At 38.4% G+C, this 24,332-nt stretch overlaps 1 protein-coding gene across 1 annotated transcript in view; it reads left to right on the top strand.

Moving 5' to 3' along the window:
• Positions 1-3,728: 3,728 nt before the first annotated feature.
• The window catches only part of LOC117420609 (uncharacterized), a 52,543-nt gene continuing 31,939 nt past the window's right edge, over positions 3,729-24,332 (top strand). The window contains exons 1-8 of the mRNA XM_034034100.3: positions 3,729-3,873; positions 9,648-9,721; positions 11,093-12,098; positions 16,066-16,229; positions 16,746-16,892; positions 17,169-17,358; positions 18,578-18,722; positions 19,253-19,387. Of these exons, the coding sequence (XP_033889991.3) occupies positions 9,687-9,721; positions 11,093-12,098; positions 16,066-16,229; positions 16,746-16,892; positions 17,169-17,358; positions 18,578-18,722; positions 19,253-19,387 (1,822 nt within the window). The 5' untranslated portion in view covers positions 3,729-3,873; positions 9,648-9,686. The remainder of the gene's footprint in view (positions 3,874-9,647; positions 9,722-11,092; positions 12,099-16,065; positions 16,230-16,745; positions 16,893-17,168; positions 17,359-18,577; positions 18,723-19,252; positions 19,388-24,332) is intronic.

Genomic DNA, 24,332 nt, shown 5'->3' with positions numbered 1-24,332 from the left:
AAAGAAACCATTCTCTGCACACCAATACCAACCTCAGTAGGCCTAATAATAAACTGTAAAGTATAAACACATATCTTATTTATCAATTCTAGAAACCATCACCGACCTCACGCAGATTGCGGTCTCTCAATGGGCCTAATAAAAAAAAAAACTGTAAATTCTAAACACAACGGCTCATATTTAGCAATTCTAGAAACCATTAGCAGCACTCAGTGCCAGTACCAACCCAAAATTACAATAGGGTTTCAGAACCCCTAATTATATCTCAAAATACAGTCAACTACTTCACCCAAATCCACAGTAAACAAGACTGTCCTACCTTACGTCGCCAGCAGATGTCACAGCAGTGCACTCTTCTCTGCAATCCTGTCAATAACTCCATCACTGTCTAGGGCCATTAGTATCTCTTTCTCTGTAGACATTAGCATGAACCCTTCCAAGTGGTCATGGGACATAGTGCTTCTCAGTCTATTCTTGACAAACTTCAGAGTGGAGAAACACCTTTCACATGCTACTTGCGTTACTGACAAAGTCAGGAGGAATTTGTAGCCCAAACCAATTACATGATAGGCATCAGTCAATAAATTGTATCGGGATATAATCAAATAGCAACACACAGTTTTTGCATGAAGTGCAAGTTTTGTTCTTTAGCTCCAGCTCTTCTTCATATGGTCCACTGTTTCCATCCTCCTCAGGCATCTCACTTGTTGTTCTGACCCTGTATCTATCCAAAGCTGACATCTTCAGTCTGTCCCACTGTGTTAGGGTGATAACAAAAATGTGTCCAGCTCTTTGGACTGAGGGCGTGTGAAGTAATCAAAGCTACCAGCTGACCCCCCTGCATTCACTTCAAATGCCTGCATATTGTCTCTCTCTCCTTCTCTTTCCTCAGCTGTTGTTCTCTCTGCACTGGACCCTGCAACAGCATCCATTCTGTCCCTCTCTCGCCCCTTTGCATTCACTTCATATGCCTGCATCTTGTCTCTCTCTCCTTCTCTTTCCTCAGCTGTTGTTCTCTCTGCACTGGACCCTGCAACAGCATCCATTCTGTCCCTCTCTCGCTCCTCAAGCTCAGCTGCATCTGCTTTAATATGCATAAAATAACAACAGCAATCAATTTAATTAATACCTTTAGCAAACTTTATTATAATTTGAAAGAATACTCACAAGAACATAGCTTGTTTAATTTATAAAACGGATAGTTCCGGTCCTCCTCTCTGATTGGTCAAAACAGTGATCCAGCCGTGCTATATTCAACCATAGGCCACTGTTAGGCCTTCTCACCGTTCCATAAATTCTAACTTTGCGCAACAACCTAATCAACATCAACCTAAGTATCAAACCCAATCAAATTCATGTGAAACGATTGCTTTAAAATTTGGAATTTTGTTAGTGTGATACAATACATGCAATGTGAAATCTACACTGCGAGTGTCCAGTAGGGGGCAATACTATAGCCAAATGGCACGTCATGCTATAGTTTTACAAATAAAAATTGGCTAATACCACCATCAGCTCGGCTTGCCATGATTTTGTTTCAGTTTATATCAGGGGTAACCAGCTACATGGTGGAGAGAAAGAGAGAGAGAGACGCAACCTGGTAAATGTTTGAGCTAATGTTTTTTTTAGTAACCCAGCTAGCTAGCTAGCTAGCATAGGATGGTTAGTAAATTTGCTTGCAGACCATAGCATAGATATACGTAGCTGACTAGACCTCAAAAAATGACTAACGTTACAAATATTGGTGTAACCGTTTTATAAAGGGTACGAGAGGCCGTGATATATCGTGTATATAGTCACAGCTAGGGCGTTATTAGGTACGAGGCTCAGCCGAGTCTTTAATCTATTTTAATGCAACCATAAACTCTACTGCTTGTACCTGCTGTGCTCGAACCTGCCACAGCGTCATCTTCTTAAGTGGGCTCCCTAGGCTGAGTCGGCTGATTAACACTGGCATCCTGACGTGCCTCGCTCTCCCTACTACCAGCCGGCCTGCAGAACATGTCAGTTATTTTTGTGCATTTTGCGGCATCTGCCTCGAGAGACCGTTGCCGTTTGTGTCTAATCTTTTCTGCCTCACCTTTTCTTTTTCTCTCCATTTCTTACACTGACACTCATCCACTATCAATACAAGAGGTTCAAACGAAAGACGAAATCTGGCTGACCAATCCCGTTCTAAGAAAATCCGGGCAAGTCCAATCAGTGAGTGGCCACTCCTCGCCCCCACTTAGATATTGCGATATTGGATCTACCCAAGAGATGACTGGTGTGGTAATGTGTGCCGGGGAGAGAGAGTGAGACTGCCAAGTTAATAACAGTGTAATTCTCAGCATGTAATGGGAAGAAAAAAAAAAAAAAAATTATAAATCAAATGTAGACCAGCGCCCCACGCAGGTCCAAACAGACCGGCCCACCGGGGCTTCTCCCGCACTTCCCGATGGCCAGTCCGCGCCTGCCGTGAAGCCTAGAGAGGTGTGGCAGAGCCCACCAAACAAAACACATATAAATTAAAACAAACTAGGGCGAACCACTCCTATAAAAATTTCCCACAACCAAAGCACAGAAAAATATAACAATTTAAGTGAAAGCCTGGCAACGCATAGGGAAGCACATTTGGCAGAAATGAAAACGACACAAAAGTGGGGTCTGCAGCACTACGTGACAATACACAAAAATCAAGACAGAGAATGACTGTATGACCCAGGACTTAAATAGGGAGGTTAATTGATATATTGGCTGGATGAACTAGGGGGGAGCCCCTGCTCCTGCCCACCAAACCACACTTAGTGGTTACAATAAAATCAGGTCCTTATTCACCAAACAATTCAGAATACTTGTCATTACAGTGCATGGTTCAACACTCTAAGAAAATGAAATTAAAACAAAAAGAAAACTAATAATTGTAACACAAAAAAGCCCATCAGCTGTTAACCTGTATTATAAAATGGCAAGAATAGAGTGAGCAGTCTCATTAGTTAAGTGTTGCACCTATACAGATATGTCACCATAGCAAAGTTTGGAACTTTCTAGAACCATTCTGCCTGATTCACTTGACAACCAATTCACTAGGGTCGGGGGTCCATTTTGTAAGCGTAATAACACACTTCAGGATGTAATTCGAAATCTGCCCATCTTGGCTTAGCAGAACCTCTAGTGTGCAGATATTTAACCATATTTGACCACTCTGTCATGCTATTTCTTTCATAATTCAGTTGTACCCACCCCCCATAAAACTACATAGTCCTGATTATTAAAAAGTGCATAATTGCACAGAAAAACCCAAAAAGGACAAAATTAAGACATGATCTGCAAACATCACATCTGAAATTGTGTCCTAGATAACTGTATTTTATGAATAGTGGACTATATTTTAGCAAATTAATTATGATAGTTTTAATGCGAGGAAAACCTTTATAGTACACCTTGATTCCATTTGGAAGGGGGAAAAAGTGTTTTTTAAAATACATTTTAATAAGAAATATATTGCAACAACTAATGGTAAGTATTCCACAAGGAACTTTTGAAAAAAATCAGCAGTTAACTATAGGTTTAAGAAAAAAAGCTAGTACTGTTCTTTATTATAAAACATTCATTCATTCTATTAAATTATGCAACAAGAACATGTAGTTACCTGCACTCCACAGCCATTTTTACTCGACAGCCTGAGGTATCTCTTTGTCGCATTCATTCTTTGTCAAACATGTTTTAACAGATGGTAACTGACCATTTTTATTGGGATTTGTATAGCTTTTTACTGTCTCTTCACCTGCCCTATGCAGAGAAGATAGTTGTGCTTTTTCCCTAAAATACATAATGTAGGATACATTTCTTATGCGTAAGTAGCTCTTTCTTCACGTTTGATGCTGCTTGCAGGTATGTACACAGTCATCTTTTTTTTTAAATAATACAGTTCCTGACATCTATTGAATTAATATACTTTATGCAAAGGGATGTAACCTTAATCAGGCTGTGAGGCAGTTATGCATTTGTATTAGACAGTCTGCAACATGATTTATTAAGCTGTTCACAAGCAGCACAAGTTGTAAATCTGCCTTTGTGTTTCAAATATGAAAAGACTCATGAGGACATCTGGACAACTTCTATTAAAACAGGTCACAGTAAGAGTTTTCAGCTCACACAGTTCAGGCGCTATTACTGAATTTGTTGTGTATGTACCAACAGTTTTTGAGTTTTATAAGAAAGGAATCAACAAGATAAATAAGCAATCCACATTTATTTAGGCACTTAACAATAGCTTTCCAAACGCTTCTGTATTCTGGCACTAAAAGAACACGCTGCCCTATTTATTTATTTATTTTCAATTCTTTTTTTATTAATTTTCTGCTTTCAGATGTAAAAAAAAATAGAAAATAAAATAACATATAATACAGAAACAGTGAGAAAAAAAGTCATTGAAAATTACTGCATTACTGTTATTTCCTCAATAGAAAAGGGCTCCTCTAGCTTTTGATTGGAGGTTAATAGAGGGCAGGTCGAGATTATGAAAGAAAGAATCAAATAAGTAAATAAATAAATAAATGTATAAGCTATAAAATAAGTAAATAAATAAATAAATGTATAAGCTAAATCATCTTATTAGCATTACCTACAAGTGTACAGCATACAGTATATTAACACAAGTACCTGCATTAAATACAGGACCCTATAGAGAGAGGAAAGAAGAAAAAATAAATAAATAAAGGAAAAGAGTTGGGCTCAGACTATTGCGAGAAAGTGCAGTCAACAATAATAGGAGTTAGGGAGTGGGGGCTGTAAGTTGTAAGGTGTCAAAATATGAGAGAAAGGCCTGTCATGCAGTATAGAATTTAATACTAGATCCCTTAAGAGTAAATCTGATTTTTTCAAGTTTGAGGAATTGCATGATGTCTCTAATCCACTGAACATGAGAGGGTGGGACAGCTTGCCTCCAATTCATCAAAATAAGGCAGCGGGCCAAAAGAGATGCGAAAGCCAGGGTGCTGGATTGGAGTTTGGACAAAGGAAGCCCATCAGGTGCAACACCAAATATCACTATAAGTGGTATTGGGTCAATGGGCAAATAAAAATTTTGGGAGGTCTCAAAGACAAAGTTCCAAAATGCAGCTAGCCTGGGACAGGTCCAAAACATATGGATCAATGAGGCTGGAGCCTGCTTACATCTATCACATGTAGGATCAATATTAGGATAAATGTTTCCCTATTTAGTTGTGGACTTGTGGATGTGATGAAGGATTTTGAATTGAATCAGAGTGTGACGTGCACAAATAGAACAGGAGTGTACTCTTAAAATAGAGTTCCAAATGTAAATTTAAAGCCAAGGTCCTTCTGCCAGGCAGCCCTTATAGTAGTTATTGAAGGACAATGTAAGGAAAAAATGGAATTATAAATTTTAGAAATCATACCCCTACATTGAGGATTAAGTTTAAGTAGAGAATTGATGGGGGATTCATCGGGTAAATTGGGGTGAGTCCACCTTACTACGCACAAAGTGTCGAATCTGCAAGTAGCGAAAGAAGTGTATTTGGATGTGGAAGGGTGTGGGTATTCACTGACACGGGAGATAGAAGAGTTGACAACACCGCACAGGTGCCCAGTTTTATTTATTTATTTATTTTTATTTTTTCCAAGTGATTTATTTTAGCCTGCAGAGGGCGCTGTTGTCCGTGGTCTGAATACCAGCAATGGTAGACAGGTCCACAGAAATACCCACAGGTAAACAGCCACTCAGAGAGAGGGAAAGCCAACACACCCTCTCTCCCACCTCTCTGTGTCACTGCCATGACTGACAGGCGGATATCTTTCTGCAGCACTATGAACGCACTAGAAGAGTCAGCACAGATCTCACCCCTGTTACGTTGGAATATTAGATTTTTGAGAAAGACGCAACATTATCATGAATATACAGATCTTTCACAAATTTTAGACCCTTACCATGCCATGCTTGGAAGGAAATATCATTCAAAGAGGGTACAAAATTATGATTCAAAGTAATGGGAGAGAACATTGATTGAGATTGAAAACCAAAATTCAGTCTAAATTGGGCCCAAATCTTAAGGGAATGTTTTACTATAGGATTAGAACTAAACTGTGTGAAGGAAAGAGACAGTGAGGAACATATCAATGCTGGTAAAGATGTAGGCTGACAGGAGGCAGCTTCAATCAGTAGACAGGCAGACCCTGTCTGCTGTAGATGATGGTGGAGCCAGTATGTGATACAACGAATATTAGCTGACCAATAATAAAATTGAAAGTTGGGCAAGGCCAATCCTCCCAACTGTTTAGGCCTTTGAAGGAAGGACCTGTGAATACGCAGGTTTTTCTTATTCCATATAAAAGATGAGATTAGTCTATCCAGCATCTTGAAAAAAGATTTAGGAATAAAAATAGGAATACACTGGATAAGAATTTAGGTAGCACATTCGTTTTAACTGAATTAATGCGGACAGCAAGCGAGAGGCAAATTGGACCAGTGGGTAAAATCGTGTTTAGTATGTTCCAGTAAGGGGGTGAAATTAGATTTAAAGAGATCTACATAGGACATTGTTATCGAAATTCCTAGATATGTAAATTTAGCATAAGTAATTTTAAATCACAAATTGACAACGTGCTGCCGCAGGATTGACTGGTAATAATTAACTTTTATGTAAGTTGAGTTTGTATCCAGAAAATTTACCAAATTGATCCAGGGTAGACAGAACATGAGGACGGGATGTAGAAGGGTGAGATAAATAAGGAGATCATCAGCATACAAAGATACCTTTTGCGCCAATCCTCCACGGACCACCCCACTAACACACTGATTACTGTGAATGGAAGCAGCAAGGGGCTCAATTGCAGTGGCAAATAATAGAGGGGATAGGAAGTATCCCTGACGGGTTCCACGCTGCAAAGAAAAGTATCCCGAGTTCATATTGTTGGTACGAACTGAGGCAACAGGATGTATAGAGTAATTTTATCCAAGAAATAAAGTTTTGACCAAATCCCAATTTTTGAAGGGTAGCAAAGAGAGCAAAGTCCCATTCTACGTGGTCAAAAGCCTTCTCAGCATCTAATGAAATAAGTACTTCAGGGTCCGGGTGAGTAGAAGATGTATATAAATTATTAAATAGACATCTTAAGTTGAAACCTGTCTGATGTAAAGAAACAATAGAAGGAATAATTGCTGCACCTGCGAGCTAAAGCCTTGGCCAAAATCTTGAAATTTACGTTAAGTATTGAAACTGGGTGATCCGAGCTGCATTTATTTGAGAGTGTCCTTATTCTTAACAGTAAGGATATTGAGGCTTGATAAAGTGTAGGGGCGAGAGACTGTGACTTAAATGATTCAGTGAACACAGACATCAAAAATGGGGAGAGTTGGGCTGAACATTTTTTATAAAGGGCTCCTCTAGCTTTTGATTGGAGGTTAATAGAAGGCAGGTCGAGATTATGAAAGAAAGAATCAATTAAAGAATGATCCGTAACAGATTCAGTATACAAGTTTGAATAAAATCATTTAAATTGCTCATTAATAGTTTTTTGCTCAGTTGTAACAGAGCCTGACTGTGTTCAAATTTCAGTAATCAAATGAGAAGCACTGGATTGGGGTAATTGGTGAGCCAAAAGCTTGCTAGCTTTATCACCATGTTCATACAAAACATGGCGCGATCTGAGTAGTTGTTTTTCTACCCCTTGAGAAGCAAGTAAATCAGAGTCTGTCACTCCTTATACAAATCAGAGGTGGGTGCAGCAGCATACTGCTGATCCAGCTGAAGAATATGATCAGTTAGCTCTGACAGTCTCTTCTTACGACGTTTGTTCTTTTGAGCATTGAAAGAGATGATATTACCCACTCATCAGGTGAATGCCCGTTCACACATGTGTTATACATACCAAAACCCACAGAAGTGAAAGATTACAACCCAAAAAATAAACATTTTCAAAAAAAGAAAAATTTTGGAGGAAAATAATAAATAAATATTTTTAAAAAAAGATTGAATAAACAAATAGTTATACTATTAAAGAGACTTAAATATGCAAGTAAGCAAAGACAGTAGCGACCCAATCCAGCTGTCACCAAAAAAACCAAAAAACTATTTGACACTAGCAGTACAGGTACCACGGCCAGTATTAAGCAGTCCAACTCAACCTACTTACAGCGTAATGTTTTTAAATGGAAAACTAATTAACATAATAAAATACTGAAAGTCTCTCAAGTCTACGCAAATAATTGTTTAGCCCGTGCCCATGTTGAAAAAAAGGGAGAAGAGAAAAAAAAAGAAATATATATATATGCACATACAAACATACACACGTATACAGTATGAACATACAGACACATAAATATACAAAATAAAAACACTCTGTATGTGTAAACAGTAACAGTTTGAAATAGTTATCTGTACAGAATATATAAGAAATGAAAAAAAAAAAAAAGACAGCCAGGCATGTTAGCCACTGAAACCAGGGTTTAATTAAAACCCTGTTGACAAGTTCAGCATGGTCTACAAAAACAAAACGGAAAAGGAGCATAATATATCGCAACTTAACTGTGTTTAACTTGGGGGGGAGGTGTTGCTGGCATCCAGGCAAGGGAGAATGTCACTTTTATAGAAAGCTTCAGCCTCCTGTACTGTGAAGTGACGATCAAATTCCGACCCTTAAAGAAAATACGAAGCCTGGCTGGATAGAGCAAGCTAAACTTAATACCCTGTTTGTATAGCCTTGTCTTTATGTCCTTAAAAGCTGCACGGCTTCTGGCGACATCTGAGCTAAGGTATCAGGTTCAGTACAGTATATTTTTGATCACCAGGTTTTGGGATATTGAGAATTAATAGTTCTTTTACAATAGTTTTTTTTATTATTTTTATTTCAGTTTTAACCACATTTGTTAATTTACTGTATGGTAACCCGTTAGACTTAGTTTACGTTCCTCCCAGTTTTGTTGATTGTTGGTTGTTGATTTGCCATGTTTCCGTGTTATTGACGTCGTTTTGGGCCATATTTTAATGATGCTTCAAGTGAGCTTGTGATGAGTGAGGAATGTAATAATAGCAGCAAAAGTCACAGATCCAAACACAGCAAAGCGAGCATGTACTAAACAGTTTTAAAATGTAATTTTTTATGAACATTTAAATATAAAAAGAAGATTAGAAGTGTGGGATTTTAATCCAAGATGTTGGCATTTGACACACAGTTAAAACAGTTATATGGGACAAGAAGTCCCTATATAGTTTTCAGTGTCTACGTTCCTTTATGTGGCCGTTTAATGAAGAATGCAGCGATGCGGCTGAGTGTAGCTTTGAAATATTTAAAAGCAGTGATATGTAAATGTAGTTCATTAAAATATCATTGAAAAATCCAATACATGTTTATCAAATTGTGTTTGTCTTTTATAGGGAAATGTGAGGCCTATGAAGTTTTAGTGGATCATGTTAGGCAGGGTTCTGTGGAATTATTCTGTTAGCCCTACGGTAGGTGCAGTACTTTTTTAGCAACAAAGCACTTAATGATGTGCTCGACAAACTAAGACTCCCTACAATGACTAGTTGAAGATAAATGTATGAGCTGCATTTAAATCATGCTAGCTCTTAATTCTAATAGAGTACCTTGCATTAATTAACTGTATTCTTGTACAGTTTTTAAATGTTAATTATGTGTCATTTCAGGTAAAAGGGCCCTTGAAGACTGCTGAGAGTGAGAGACTGATGAGTGCTGCTGGGAAAAATACAACATCTGCAAGGTTTCAGTTTATTGCCTTTTTATAATTACCTTCACATTACCACAGCCAAAATGGGTGCTAACTTCAGAGATTTTTTCATAATATATATTTATTTTTTTAATTAAATTTGATACAAATTTAGTTGTGAATTAAAAATAAATTGAATTCTCGTTCATTCAATCATCAGCTAGTTTTCTCCTTATGAAAAGCTGCTATTTCATTTCAGATTTTTGGGAACTAATCCTGTTTTCTGGGCACAGTAATGCAGACACTGAAACATGTTGTAGTTCTAGTTCTGGTTTCCTCTTTCTGTGTTATTTGTTTAAATGATCAGTGTCCTCCTCGGAAGCTGTTAAAAGTTTTTTAAATAACTGCTTGAAAAAAGCAAGAAATAAAAGCAAGCCATCTTTATAGGATTCTGCTTAGGAAGTCCTGAATGAGAAATGATGTATAGGTTGTTAAAGCTGCCATTAGTTAGGGACCACTGGATGCACGGGCAGGTTAGCAATGTACGCATCTAATTAACATAGAGCAACATAGAGCATTGAAACATAGGTAAGCTGTAGCTTTAGGCATCACTTTATGCCTTTGAGGATAAATGCAGGGGTTGTTTTAATAACCTTTGGTGTTTATAGTTTTGATTTGGAAAGAGATAAGGTAGGCGATGTTCAAATTAGTCCAGTGGGTCTGCTAGAATCTGTATGCAGATATGCTGATAACAGCAACACAGGCAAATTTAATGTAATTACAGTTCTTGATTGTAAACAGCCTTCTGTTTTTTTCAGTACTTAATTTTACAAAAAGTTTCACAGCTTCTTTTGAAAAACGCCCCCAGAAAACCGATAAAAATGGTGTCCTGTTTGAATCCTGGGTGTTTGCAAAGCATTGTGGTCCAAGAACCACATCATCCGTGCCAGTCCTGCTTCACTAGTGAGCTCATACATATTAAAGAATTAGCAACAACCAGAGAGGCTGCCTGGAGTCACAGCAGGTTAGCAAATTTGACTGCAGGGGTTTATGGAAAATGACATGCTTAGGATGTTGCAATTACGAATCATTCAGCAGAACCCTGCAGCATTTTTTCCCAAATATATGCCTCACAATGCAAAACTAAAGAAATGTAATATATATTATTTTAGATAAAATATAACCCAATATCTTGTTATCAGAACTTTTGTAGGCTCAGTAATTCAAGTTTAAAGTTGCAGAACGTACAGATACGTTCGTACTCCCTGGGGACCAGAGAGCAGAGAACGTACTGGTACGTTCGTAATACTCACAGGGTTAATAGTAGAAAATAATTTCATGAAATAATGTTTCTTGGGGGGGGGGGGAATTAAATTAGGTTTCATGATTTAGTTATTTGTTTGTTTGTTTGTTTGTTTTACTCAGCTCTTTGAATTTGAAAGCCACACAGCAGTATGACATCCCTGATCAGCAGCCCCTCAGAACTGTAATGGAGGGAAAGGACAGTTTTTTAATATCCTCCCGCAGCATGCTCAGCAATATCAATGAAGCTGAAGTTGAAAAAGTATTTGCAAGAAGGATGGATAACTGTGGAGAGTTCCATAAGAAGGACGATCATGTATCGGAAAGCACGAAGGAATGCAGAACTGAATTGCAGATGCTTCAGGACGATCCAGGTACAACAGAGATAACTACCTGTTCTGAAGTTAAACACAGTGCTGTGACTTATGATACTTCAGACCGAGGTCCCCAGGAATGCAAACCCAAAACAGCACTAAGTGAAGGAGATTTCAGCCAAGTGGTTCACAGTGCTGAAGATACTGGGTGCTCACCTAGTGATCTTATGTCGCTGTCATCAAATACTGAATGTGATAACAACATAAAGCACCCAGGCATCTCAGAACACCCCCAAACAGACCCAAACAATACAGAGGAAGCCCCTATGCATGACTATAAATACCTACAGGTGCAAAATACTTCCTCCATATCAGCAGAGTTGGTAGAAGCCAACAGTGTAGCTTGGGAACCGATTGACACTGGTTCTTCAGTCGACTTAAAAGGGAAACAGAAAAGGCGTTATTTGTATGTGGAGGAAATCCTTCAAAGAGATCAGCCTTTTGAGGTCCATAGCCACTCCTGTGAACAAGAGGGCAATGTTATACATAGTGCTGGCCAATGTGCTGGTGCAAACTATATGGAAGAAAGCATTACAATATATTCCAGTGCAGAAAGTAAAGTTGAGGACCTTGAACTAAACATGTCTCAGGATTCAAACACTCAGATCAGCACTGGTTCATTCTGTAATGATAAACGTAGTCGACCTGCAAAATATAATGCAGCAGAGCTCCACCAAGAAAGAAGCCACTGTGGTCTGAAGACGAGGCCATTGACAGGAAGGCCAATCCCTATGTACTTTCAGCCAAAGGATCCAGTAAGTACCATTACTGTATATTTTCTGTAGCTAAAACAAAGGTTGTGGGCTGTTTTATCCAACTTAACCACACCCATCCACAGATCTTTTTTGTAACCTATGTTATGAAATGTGCAAATTTAGTTTTGTTTCGGTTGGGTTTTTTTTTATAAGCAGTAGATGTGGTATTTTTTATATTGTTTGCATTTATAACTGTATTTATATTTATATCCCTGTGGCTTTTTGTTTTGAAAGGAATACCATATTATTATTATTTATTTCTTAGCAGACGCCCTTATCCAGGGCGACTTACAATTGTTACAAGATATCACATTATACACTATTTCACATTATACAGATATCACATTATTTTTACATACAATTACCCATTTATACAGTTGGGTTTTTACTGGAGCAATCTAGGTAAAGTACCTTGCTCAAGAGTCCTCCGGTCAAGAGTCCAGAGCCCTAACCACTACTCCACACTGCTGCCCGTTATGCATGAGCTTTCTAATTAGTGTTACAATATTTAAACAGAATGCTAGAATAAATGTAATGTTAATAAAGTAAATATTGTAGGATCCCCATCCCTCCACACCACATATTTAAATACAACAATTAGTAATCATCATGACCCACACCCACAGTATGTACAGAGCAGCATATCATAAGAAAATGCTGTACAAAGGTTTAGGAACAACCAACCAGTCATTACCAATGTACTGTATTGTTCAGCCCTCAATAGGTGAGCTGCTGATGTGTCAGTCTGATTGAGAAAACAGTGCAAATCATGACCCCAAAATTCATGACCGCTCAGGGTAAATGTTTTTGAAGATCATTGTGGGACCCCATAAATCCACGCCAGTTACACACAATATATATTGTACACTCCATTCCAACATAGTTCCAGTATAGATTTGGGACACAGAGTGTTAGAGAGTACAGTACACATGTGTGTATGAAGCGTATTACTTTCAATTAACGCCGCAGCGTTTATTTTAAATTGCTAAAAACAGCTGCAGCGCTTATTCAAGGGTGGTACTTATTCAAGGGTGGCAGTAAATGTAAGATTCAAGGGGCAGGAGTTGAGGCTGCCTAATTAATGTCTATCATCACTAACTGTCTATTTAAGCCACAATCTTACGCCCTTCCCCTGTCTAGTGTTTTCACTTTGTAGCAAACGCTCAGACTCCATCATTCGTGCTTCAGCTTAAACGTCATAGCTAATATCTAAACTTCGTTGCCTCGCTCACTGCAGGTCATTTCTCTGCACAGCGCTGCCAAGATATGATCAATTATTTTCCTACCTGCACCGGTGATTCTTCTCATCATTCAGCTTCTCTATTTGGCTGCAGGAGCTCCAGCGTTAGTCTTTTCTGCAACCATTAAGTCTCCAGCCTCTCCAGTCTCTCAGGTTCTGCAGCTGCCTCAGATCTATGCATTCTTCATCTCTACCTGAAGGCAGCCCCATCTGCGGCACGATCTAAACTGCCTTAACACTCAAAAATCAATATCTACCGCATTCAGTAGATCTCTGCTCTCTACAGCAGACCACTGCACACTACTGACAGCACTCCTTCATTTACTTCCTCAGTTCTCTGCACTGTTCAGCAGACCCCGCCCTCTACTGTTAATCGCTCCTCACTACAGCAGATCTTGGCTCCCACTTCAGATCTGCTCACTACTGCAGCATGCAAAAGTTGCTTTAGTTTACTGTTTAAATCTGCAACTGCTCTCCTCTAGAGCTTCCAACGCTCCAGCTTTCCTCCAATACTCAGGTCGTGGCAGCCATTTCCACAGTCAAGGCTAATGCTAATCCCCATCTAATAAAATAAAAATAAATAAATAAATAAATACGGGGCGCTTGACTTCCTCAGCAGTCTAGTTGTATGTCCACTCATCCTCTCAAATAGCATTAATACATGGTGAGAGACGTGGTACAAGACTGGAAATCTGTCTTGATTATGAGTTAAGGAGTTCCACTATTAGGAGAAACCCAAGTCTCTGAATGTGAGTTCACCTTTTCCATTCTAAGAAGACATGATAGTAGCAAACCGCTGATTGATCCTGTATTAACTAAGACATAGGATGGTCGGCATCTCACCTCTCTGCCCTTGTTTCCAGAATATGGGGCGCAAAGGGCCCTGAGCTTCCTCAGCAGCTTCTCCAAGGGCATTTCATTCAACTCTAAAAAAAATCGACTCGCCAGTATGCCCCTCAAAGTACATTGCCTCTATGAAACCATTTCTTCCATCAGACCTACTGTTCATGGACTCCTCCCGCACAATTATATCCCGCCACTGGTTCTCCTCTCATCTTGCTACCCTTGTTTCCTGAGCAGGCCTGCCTCCTCAATTCTATACCTCCTCAATTCTATACCCTCCAGTGGTTAAAGTAAAGGGCTTGTAACTAGGAGGTTCCCGGTTCAAATCCCACCTCCGCCACTGACTCATTGTGTGACCCTGAGCAAGTCACTTAACCTCCTTGTGCTCCGTTTTTCGGGTGAGACATAATTGTAAGTGACTCTGCAGCTGATGCATAGTTCACACACCCTAGTCTCTGTAAGTCGCCTTGGATAAAGGCGTCTGCTAAATAAACAAATAATAATAATAATAATACCCCTCATTCATTTAGAATCGGAGCAGCCACTTCTGCAGCCAAGGCCAACATCAATATCCACACAATCAAAAAATATTGTGTTTTTATATATTGCGATTCATATATTCATTCATCATCTACCGACATAGCCGAAGCCCATCAAAAAATTGTTAACATGCCCAATGTGGGGGCTACCTGTCCTCCGGGTCCACCAGAGGTTTTCCCCTAAGTGCAAAGGGGTTTTTCCTCTCCACTTATCAGCAGGTATACACATATCATCTCACACTAACCTTTTCTTAACCTCACCCGAGGGCAGCACCAGATCAGTCAGGGAACCCTTTTCTATCTCTCCTTTCAGGTCCTGATTCATCAGACTTTCCTTCGCCCCGAGAGGCGCCTCTGCCGAGTCAGAGCCTTTTTATGTGTTTTCAAATCTTCGAGGCTTCAGCCTTCGACCAAGCCCAGTCCTTCATAAAGCGGCTCATCGGTCGGGGATCTCTTCCTATCCTAACTTCAAGTCTGGGCCCCTCCAAGCCCGCCTCTAAGTCCATGCGATCGGCTCACCTTCTGTCCAGGCTCTCTTTGTCCGCCTCCGTCCCATTAACAAGCTTGTTTCTGCTTCCTCTGCTCTATCCTTACAGCCTCAGAAAATGCCCCGTGAATTAGAAGTACTATGGTTTTCAAAAGGCGCAATTTTTTATTGCAGTATTTATTTGAGGGAGGTGTATATTGAAGTTTATTTCTGCGGATACAACCCCCCCCCACTCTCCGAACTTCCTGTCTGGATCAGGATTCTGCAGCGTCTCTTATTAGCCAAAATACCTTGCATACGACCAAAACAGAAATGCATTTAAGAAACTTAAATAATAATCATACAGCTCCTGCATTACAACTAAAATGTATTACTTTTCTTGCTAATTCCTATATATATACAGTATATATAAATATATATATATATTTATTTTAGTGCTGCTGTATCAGTACATAGTGCCGTGTACCTACGGTATCCTTTTTTTGTTTTGGGTTCCATAAACCTTACAGTAAAATACCGGTATGCTCCAGGGTGTAATTGTATTCTTTTAAATACATTTTATTAAAGTTTATTCAATTCATTTTGTTTCTATTTGTAATGTTTTGCCATACTGTGTTTTGTATGCATTTCTTTATTATGTGCTGCATTTATTTGAGCTGGGGTAGGGGAAAAAATTTAAATATTACATTACAAATCTGATATCCGAGTGAGGCGTTAATTCGAGGGCGGCAGTAATTAAAAGTAATACAGTATATACAAATGCATTTATGTCTCCAAACATGCAAGCAAGTTTTCTTATGCATAATAACTGAATAAGATAATTTCCCACTCAAGTGATGTTTATTTTTTTTATTTTAGGATCTTGAAGCTAAAGCATTGCAGCTCCACAAAAATGCAGTTTCAAGTATTAATATACCAACACTCTTTAGAGGTATTTCCTCTCGAAGGGATATTCTAAAGTTCATGTCTGAAAATAGCCACCGACAGTGGGAAAAGAAAGAAAGTGCATGCCGTTTTCAAAGGTATGGGTAGTTAGGTTGCAATATTGTTTACGTTATTACAACTAAACTGTAGGTGAATAAATACATTTTGACTAAATGTTAGATGTGCTCTCCAAAAAAGTGTAAAATATTATTGACCCTGTTACCCCTCCCATGTTTAATAATTTATGTTAGCAAGGAAATAAGTTGCTTTCATAATTCCTTCAGAATTCATACAGTAGCTAAATATGGTACCATGGAAACATACAAAGCCCTTGGAGTCAATTAAAAACTGAAATTCACTCCAAGACGATATTAGCCACTTGGCAGTTAAATCAACAAATTCCCATGAAGTATAATAAAGACAATTTTATGGTTGTTTTCAACACCAACTTGCATCTTGCTTCATAAAATCTAAGCCACTCCACTTTTCGTGTTTTTATTTAATTTTATATCATCTAGAAATACAATACTTATGTAAACCCAGTCAAGTCAGCGCACCATAAAGAATTTGATTTTTGGAGATGGACTGATGAAAGTTTTGGCATTTTCTATTAGAGCCTGGAAGGCACACAGACACCAGTTATCCTCTGTCTACAACAGACGACGGAGCAGCAACCTGAAAGAGTGGGTTCAGATAGTGAAGGAGAAGAAAGAGCTTGAAGACTCTCACTGGCAGGAGAGGAGGAAGAAAATACAGAAAGTGTATGCAAGCCCCTTGTTTTTTATTTGTGTTTTTACAGTTTACATTTTTGAAACTCTGAGCGATTTCTGGTCTTAAAATACATGATAGTAGATCAAACCTGTGTCCTCCATGTGAGTTGATGCCTGATGTTATCGAAAGCTGACAGTGAATCACTTGTATGCATACACACGTTAACAACCATTACAGTTTATGAACACAAAATGCATTTGTCAGAAAGGGTGCGGTTGCCTCTTTTTGTTAATTTTTCCTTTGAGCTATTTAAATTCTTGCTTTAGGCTAAGACATTCCAGGGAAAAAACTGCCAAAAGGCTGAAGAGAGTTGGTCCTCATCTAGAAGTCTATGAAGCCTTTCACCCTGTGAGGACTGAGACCAGCTGTCGCGAGTTCTTAAGTGCAACAATTTGTATTCAGAAGTTCATTCGAGGATGGCTAGTACGAGTCCAACTCAGTAGGGTAAGGGAAAAGGTAAGAATATTGAATCTGCATCATTGTGTAATAGCAACCCCCAAACTAATCTAAACCCTAAGTCAGAGTTTATTTTAAAAATATGCATTTTGGTCAATACAGATTTTTGGGAGCAACTTCCTGTACTCTTGTTTCTGGGGCGTTATTTGGAAAATGGTTTCATTTTTGGTGGAAAATGACAGAATCTACTGTCAATAAAAATATCCTTCTATTTTGTAAAGCAATCCTTAGTTTTATTTACTGTGGATGCTGTGGATGCTGTGGATGCTGTGTTTCATACATAATTATGTTGTAATTGATATGTAGTATGATTATTTAATGATTTTATCTGCCACATGTATCTTTGCTGGTCAGTATTTTTTTGTTGAGACCTAGTAGAACAAAGCATAGCAAATGACAAAACCAAAGTAGAACAATTAACAAAAAAATTACAACTTAGTTGTTTTGCTAGGTCACATAATAAATATAAGATAATGCTTTTATTTAGTTTGAAAATATACATTTTACAAAAGTGTTACTCTATACAGTATTATCAGGAATATTTGTCAATGTTTTTACATCAAAAATAATAAATTAATTATTAAATGTATAAATGCTCATATATATTATACAGTTGATATAGAATTATACCTAAACATACGTAAGTGAAAAAGCATTTTCTCATGCAACACATAATTGACTGGTAGTTGGAGGCTACATTGCTTGTATTTTGGAAAGCAACGCCATCTGTAGTAGACAACGCCACCCACCTTTCAGCACCTGGGACAGCTTGGAATACCAACAACCACAGCTGTGCTTCCTTTGGGAGTATCAGAAAAATTCAAGTCAACTTTGGTTAAATGTCACTTAGTCCTGAAATCTGAAATAAGATTTGAATATGTGTTTTGTGTAGTGTCCAATCTATGCCATCTTATTGCTCACTTCACTTGTTTGTGCCAAAGAATGACACCTAAGTGCCGTTAAGCACTACAATGCCCTCAACACACCACTGCGGATATCAGTGGGTTTTCAAATGAGCCATCCCGTCATGAAAGCACATTTTAGGATACCTATTTTATTACCTGTATTTCATTACATATACTGTAATTGATTTATGTAATTGGTCAACACCTGCCTAGGACCTTACTGAAATTGAAGATGTTCTTGTTTTAAAATGCAATGATATTTAAAACATGTCCATTAGAACTGAAATTATGTTCAAATGTATCTGTATCTACAGGCTGTAAATCATGGGCCATCCCTTTCAGCTGTTGTTAAGCAATACCGAAGAATGATGCATAGATTAAAAAGGCGCTTTGGTGTTATAAAACCATCTGTCCCGCTAGTGTACAGTGATCTGGAGGAGTGGCTAGACCGAAAGACAAGTAAGAATCTAGAAACAAAACGTCAAGTCATATTGTACACTGGGTGAGAAGCTCTTTACGCCAATGTACACAATTGTTTGTGAAAGCAAAGTCAAACTGTTACAAAACTAGTAAAAACTGTAGGCACGTCTTTGAGTCCTTATGTAACCTTCTGATTGGCCTCTGACAAGTTTTATTATGTTAACAATTAAATTGTTTAAATTGCACTTGAGAATAGTCCTTTATAAAGATATGTCTCATTCTCTAAGCCAGTGATCAATTATTTGACCCCATTCAATGTACATTTTAGATGAAGAAAATGCAGTTTTGAGTAATGCTAACCTCATTCAATGTGCGTTCAAAAGGTAACATGGATTTTTCTTTATGTGTATTGACCTCAATGACATGTTAATGAGAAAATGCCATATTTACTTTTAAATCTGCCAAATCGATGTGAGTGTAACTTGGCCACAAGCCATTTTTTGACATTTGATAGTGTATAAAAAGCCTTTAAAAATTGCAGTGAATAATTCCTGTCTTCTTTTTTTAAGTGTATGAAAAGATGTTTATAAAAAGGGAGTTTTGGAAGGAGTTGGACAAATCTGAATTGCCCAATTTCTTCAAGAACTGTGCCCATTTCCCTTCGAAGCAGGACATTGAACATACTTGGTCTCTAATAAATTATGGTACGTACTCCTCTTATATCTACATAAAAAAAAATCCCCGTGGGCAAAGTTGGTTGCAGTGATGTCGTATTGACGTCAGGTTCCGACGTTGGATAGAATAAGGTTGTATATGGAAGTTTTTCTGATGTCTGAACCACAGCGTTGTATCAAGTCACAATCTGAACATTATACTGACATCTGAATCACAACGTTTTATCAACATCGCAATCTGAACATTATAACAACGACAGAATCATAACGTTGTGATTAGGTCAGATTCTGATTAGGTCAGATTATTATTATTATTATTATTATTATTATTATTATTATAATTAATTAATTAATTAATTAATTAATTAATTAATTAATTAATGAATGACCTAAAATAGCGTAATCCAATAATCCAATGTCAGATTCCTGCTTATTTACTCTTCTAAGAAAACACATCTTTGTACCCCTAAAAACACTTGTGACTATAACAAAATATCTTTCAAATTTGGCTCATATGTATTAAGCATAAATTATATTACCCACACTTTGTATAGGAATTTTAAGCTTTATGTAAACAAAAATAAATAAATAAATAAAAATAAATAAACCAACAATAGACACTGCTTGTAGACTAATGAAGCCATGGGCTGTTGCCTTTATACAAGGTGACTTACATGTTTTTTCAAACATTAAAATACAATGTATATTATATACAACATTACACAGCATAATCTCTGTTATTATATATTCACTTTGCCACTGGTACATCACGGGTGCTCATTTTATTCTGCCAGGGCACTTTAAAATTACAGTACAGCCAAAATCTCTCTCTCTCTAAGCACTTTAGACAGAGCTTGTCCAGTTCTGTGCCTTTCTGGGTTTTCTTCACACTATCTGCAAGGACAAATAACAGAAAGAAAACAATAAGTTCATAGGTTAAAACTATATATTTTGGCAAAACACTAAATTTAATTGTCCTCATTTAACACTGTAAACTTAAATAATGTCAACATTTACAAGGAGTTTCCAAGTTAAGTATACCTATGTGTGTTAAACTCTTTGAGTATAGAGACACAGTTTGAGCGGCTTCTGAGTGATACAGCTGCTTGAGATCAGACACTCTAACAGTTTATATATACAGTGCCTATAGAAAGTCTACACCCCCCTTCAAAATTGTCACCTTTTTTCATTTATTATTATTATTATTTATTTCTTAGCAGACGCCCTTATCCAGGGCGACTTACAATTGTTACAAGATATCACATTATACATTATTTCACATTATACAGATATCACATTATTTTTTATTTTTTTTTACATACAACTACCCATTTATACAATTGGGTTTTTACTGGAGCAATCTAGGTAAAGTACCTTGCTCAAGGGTACAACAGAAGTGTCCCCCACTGGGGATTGAACCCACAACCCTCTGGTCAAGAGTCCAGAGCCCTAACCACTACTCCACACTGCTGCCCTACACATCCTACCCCACAACTTCCAAGTGAAAAAAATATTCTAGAAATTTGTAGAAAATTAATTAAAAATAAATAAGCTTGGTTGGATAAAGTGTCCACCCCCCTTGTAATAGCAATCCTAAATTAGCTAAATTAGGTGTAACCAATCGCCTTCAAAATCACACACCAAGTTAAGTGGCCTCCACCTGTGTTAAATTATAGTGATTCACATGATTTTAGGATAAATTCAGCAGTTCCTATAGGTTCCCTCTGCTGGTTAGTGCATTTCAAAGCAAAGACTCAAACATGAGCACCAAGGCACTTTCAAAAGAACTCCGGGACAAAGTTGTTGAAAGGCACAGATCAGGGGATGGGTATAAAAACATATCAAAGGCCTTGAATATCCTTTGGAGCACGTTCAAGACGATGATTAAGAAGTGGAAGGTGTAAGGCACCACCAAGACCCTGCCTAGATCAGGCCGTCCCTCCAAACTCGATGACCGAGCAAGAAGGAAACTGATCAGAGAGGCTACCAAGAGGCCAATGGCAACTTTGCAAGAGCTACAGGCTTTTATGGCCAAGACTGGTCAAATTGTGCATGTGACAACAATATCCCAAGCACTCCACAAATCTGGCCTGTATGGTAGGGTGGCAAGAAGGAAGCCATTACTCAAGAAAGCCCACCTTGAATCCTGTTTGAAGTATGCAAAATAAAACACTCAGGAGATTCTGTAGCCATGTGGCAAAAAGTTTTGTGGTCTGAAGAAACTAAAATGGAACTTTTTGGCCTAAATGCAAAGCGTTATGTTTGGTGCAAACCCAACACAACGCATCAAGTGAAGCATGTGAAGCATGGTGGTGGCAGCATCAAGTTATGGGGATGTTTCTCATCGGCAGGGACTGGGGCACTTGCCAGGATAGACGGGAAAATGAATGGAGCAAAGTACAGAGAAGTCCTTGAGGAAGAAAGCTGAAACTGGGACGGAAGTTCACCTTTCAGCATGACAACGACCCAAAGCACACAGTCAAAGCTACACTGGAGTGGCTAAGGAACAAAAAGGTAAATGTCCTTGAGTGGCCCCGTCAGAGCCCCGACCTAAATCCAATCAAAAATTTGTGGCATGACTTGAAGATTGTTGTCCATAAACACTCCCCAAGGAACTTGACAGAGCTTGAACAGTTTTGTAAAGAAGAATGGTCAAATATTGCCAAATCTAGGTGTGCAAAGTTGGTAGAGACCTATAACAACAGACTCACATCTGTAATTGCTGCCAAATGTGCTTCCACCAAGTATTAACTCATGGGGGTGGAGACTTATCCAATTACGATCTTTCAGTTTTGTATTTTTAATATATAATTTTTTTATATATTAGGAGGCGGTGTGGTCCAGTGGTTAAAGAAAAGGGCTTGTAACCAGAAGGTCCCCGGTTCAAATCCCAGCTCAACCACTGACTCATTGTGTGACCCTGAGCAATTCACTTAACCTCCTTGTGCTCTGTCTTTCGGGTGAGACGTAATTGTAACTGACTCTGCAGCTGATGCATAGTTCACACACCCGAGTCTCTGTAAGTCGCCTTGGATAAAGGCCTCTGCTAAATACAACAACTAATAATAATTTTTCTCAATAAAAACTTTTTTCCCCTTAACAGTGTGGAGTATGGTGTGTAGATAAGTGGAAAAAAATCCTCATTTAAATGCATGAAACTCTGAGGCACTGACACAACAAAAGGTGAAAAAAGTTCAAGGGATATATATAGACTTCTTAAGAAGAAGAACAGACTTCTTAAGAAGAAGAAGAAGAAGAAGAAGAAGAAGAAGAAGAAGAAAAAATAGGCCTCCACACTTCAGGCAGCTTTGGGCTTAATTTAGTAATGGAGATTTATAGATATATAAAATATACAATATTTTGAAAATATTTAACATATTTTAAAATGGTCCTTATCAAAAAGATGGAAACACCTTTCACCAAACAGTTCCCTGGTCTAAGACTTTTAGATAAATAGTAGCAATACCCGCTTCCCCTGTTGTAGGGGGTGGGAGAATACAGAAATGAACGGTGATAAATATGTGCATTTATACTGACACACTTGACAAAAGGTAATTGAACAGCAATGAATTGTCCTCATTTAACACTGTAAACTTAAATAATTTTAACATTTGCAGTTAAGGTTATATTTATCAATTAAATTTACCTTGAGTCTGTTTCTCGGTTTCTCTTTGTTTGTCGATTTCACACGGATGTAACACGGTCTCTCACCAAGTCGCCGCCTACTACCATTTCGCTCAAGCATCTTGTTGACTTATACTCCTGCTCACGCACATATTTTGCATTTTATAATTGGAAGCTTCTGTCATTTCTTTTTTAATATAATTTAATTGAATTCACTTCTATATTATCAAATACATTTATGATTTCCATTACACGAGAGTAGATGTTAAAACTTCATGCTGATTTGAACTCAGGTCTCGCCAAGATAAGCACCAACTAAGACGTAGCTTTACAGTAAACTAATGTGATCCATCTGTGTCTCCATCCATTTGCGTTTCCTTCCATATGATGATGTAGATATCCTTCTGCCTGGTGTTGATGGCTGAAGTGTAATGCTGGCTCCAGGGATTAGCTTATTTGCCTCCCTAGCACATCAGCACACACAACGGCTGCGATGCTGGCTCCGGGGATCAACCACAATGCGGTCTTCCCAGCACATCAGCATGACAAATGTCTGGATTGAGCTAAGTAGGGTACGTCTCTGGGGTCTTTCAAGTGGGCACCTTCCATCCTCTGTGTTTCGTCGACTAGCCCATGACACCTCAAGAGGGCTCGACGGTGATTCTGGCGTCCCAGCATCACCCCCCTCCGTCCCCCACTCAACTCAGCCCAGCTTACTTACCTGTACACCAGTGTTGCTTTCTTTCTATTGTGCTTGAGATCCCCAACCAGACTCTTTCCGTCTCAACTACAGCCAGTTGCTGCTCCTCCCTGCTGCTTCAGATAAGTTCTTCACTGTGCGACGCAACTCCTGACCACTGAATCCGACGTCTCTGACAAATCCTCGACAACGTACCTCCACTGGGTAAACCCGGACTCTCCATCCTCGCTGTTCCGCTTCAGCGGCTAGTTGAGCATACCGCAGTTTCTTCCTCTCATACGCCTCATCTACAGCATCCTCCCATGGCACTGTTAACTCTGCCAGGTGAACAAGGCGTGCTGATCCAGACCACAAGACAATATCTGGTCGAAGGTTAGTGGTGGCAATCTCAGGTGGAAAAATAAGCTGTTGACCAATGTCTGCAAGCATTTTCCAGTCTCTAGCAGCTTCCAGTTGTCCTGGGCGAGGCTTGGTTTTAACTTCTTGGTGGTTTATAATCTACTGTGCTGTTAAATACAACCATGGATTGATGATGAGTATTATTATTATTATTATTATTATTATTATTATTAATAATAATAATAATAATAATAATAATAATAATAATAATAATAACATATAGATAAAGAAAACTGTGCTCTTTGTTAACAC

Source organism: Acipenser ruthenus, chromosome 1 (assembly GCF_902713425.1).
Source record: "Acipenser ruthenus chromosome 1, fAciRut3.2 maternal haplotype, whole genome shotgun sequence".
Taxonomy (NCBI): domain Eukaryota; kingdom Metazoa; phylum Chordata; class Actinopteri; order Acipenseriformes; family Acipenseridae; genus Acipenser; species Acipenser ruthenus.
The sequence above is the reverse complement of the archived record's forward strand: the minus strand, read 5'-3'. Positions and strand labels throughout refer to the sequence as shown.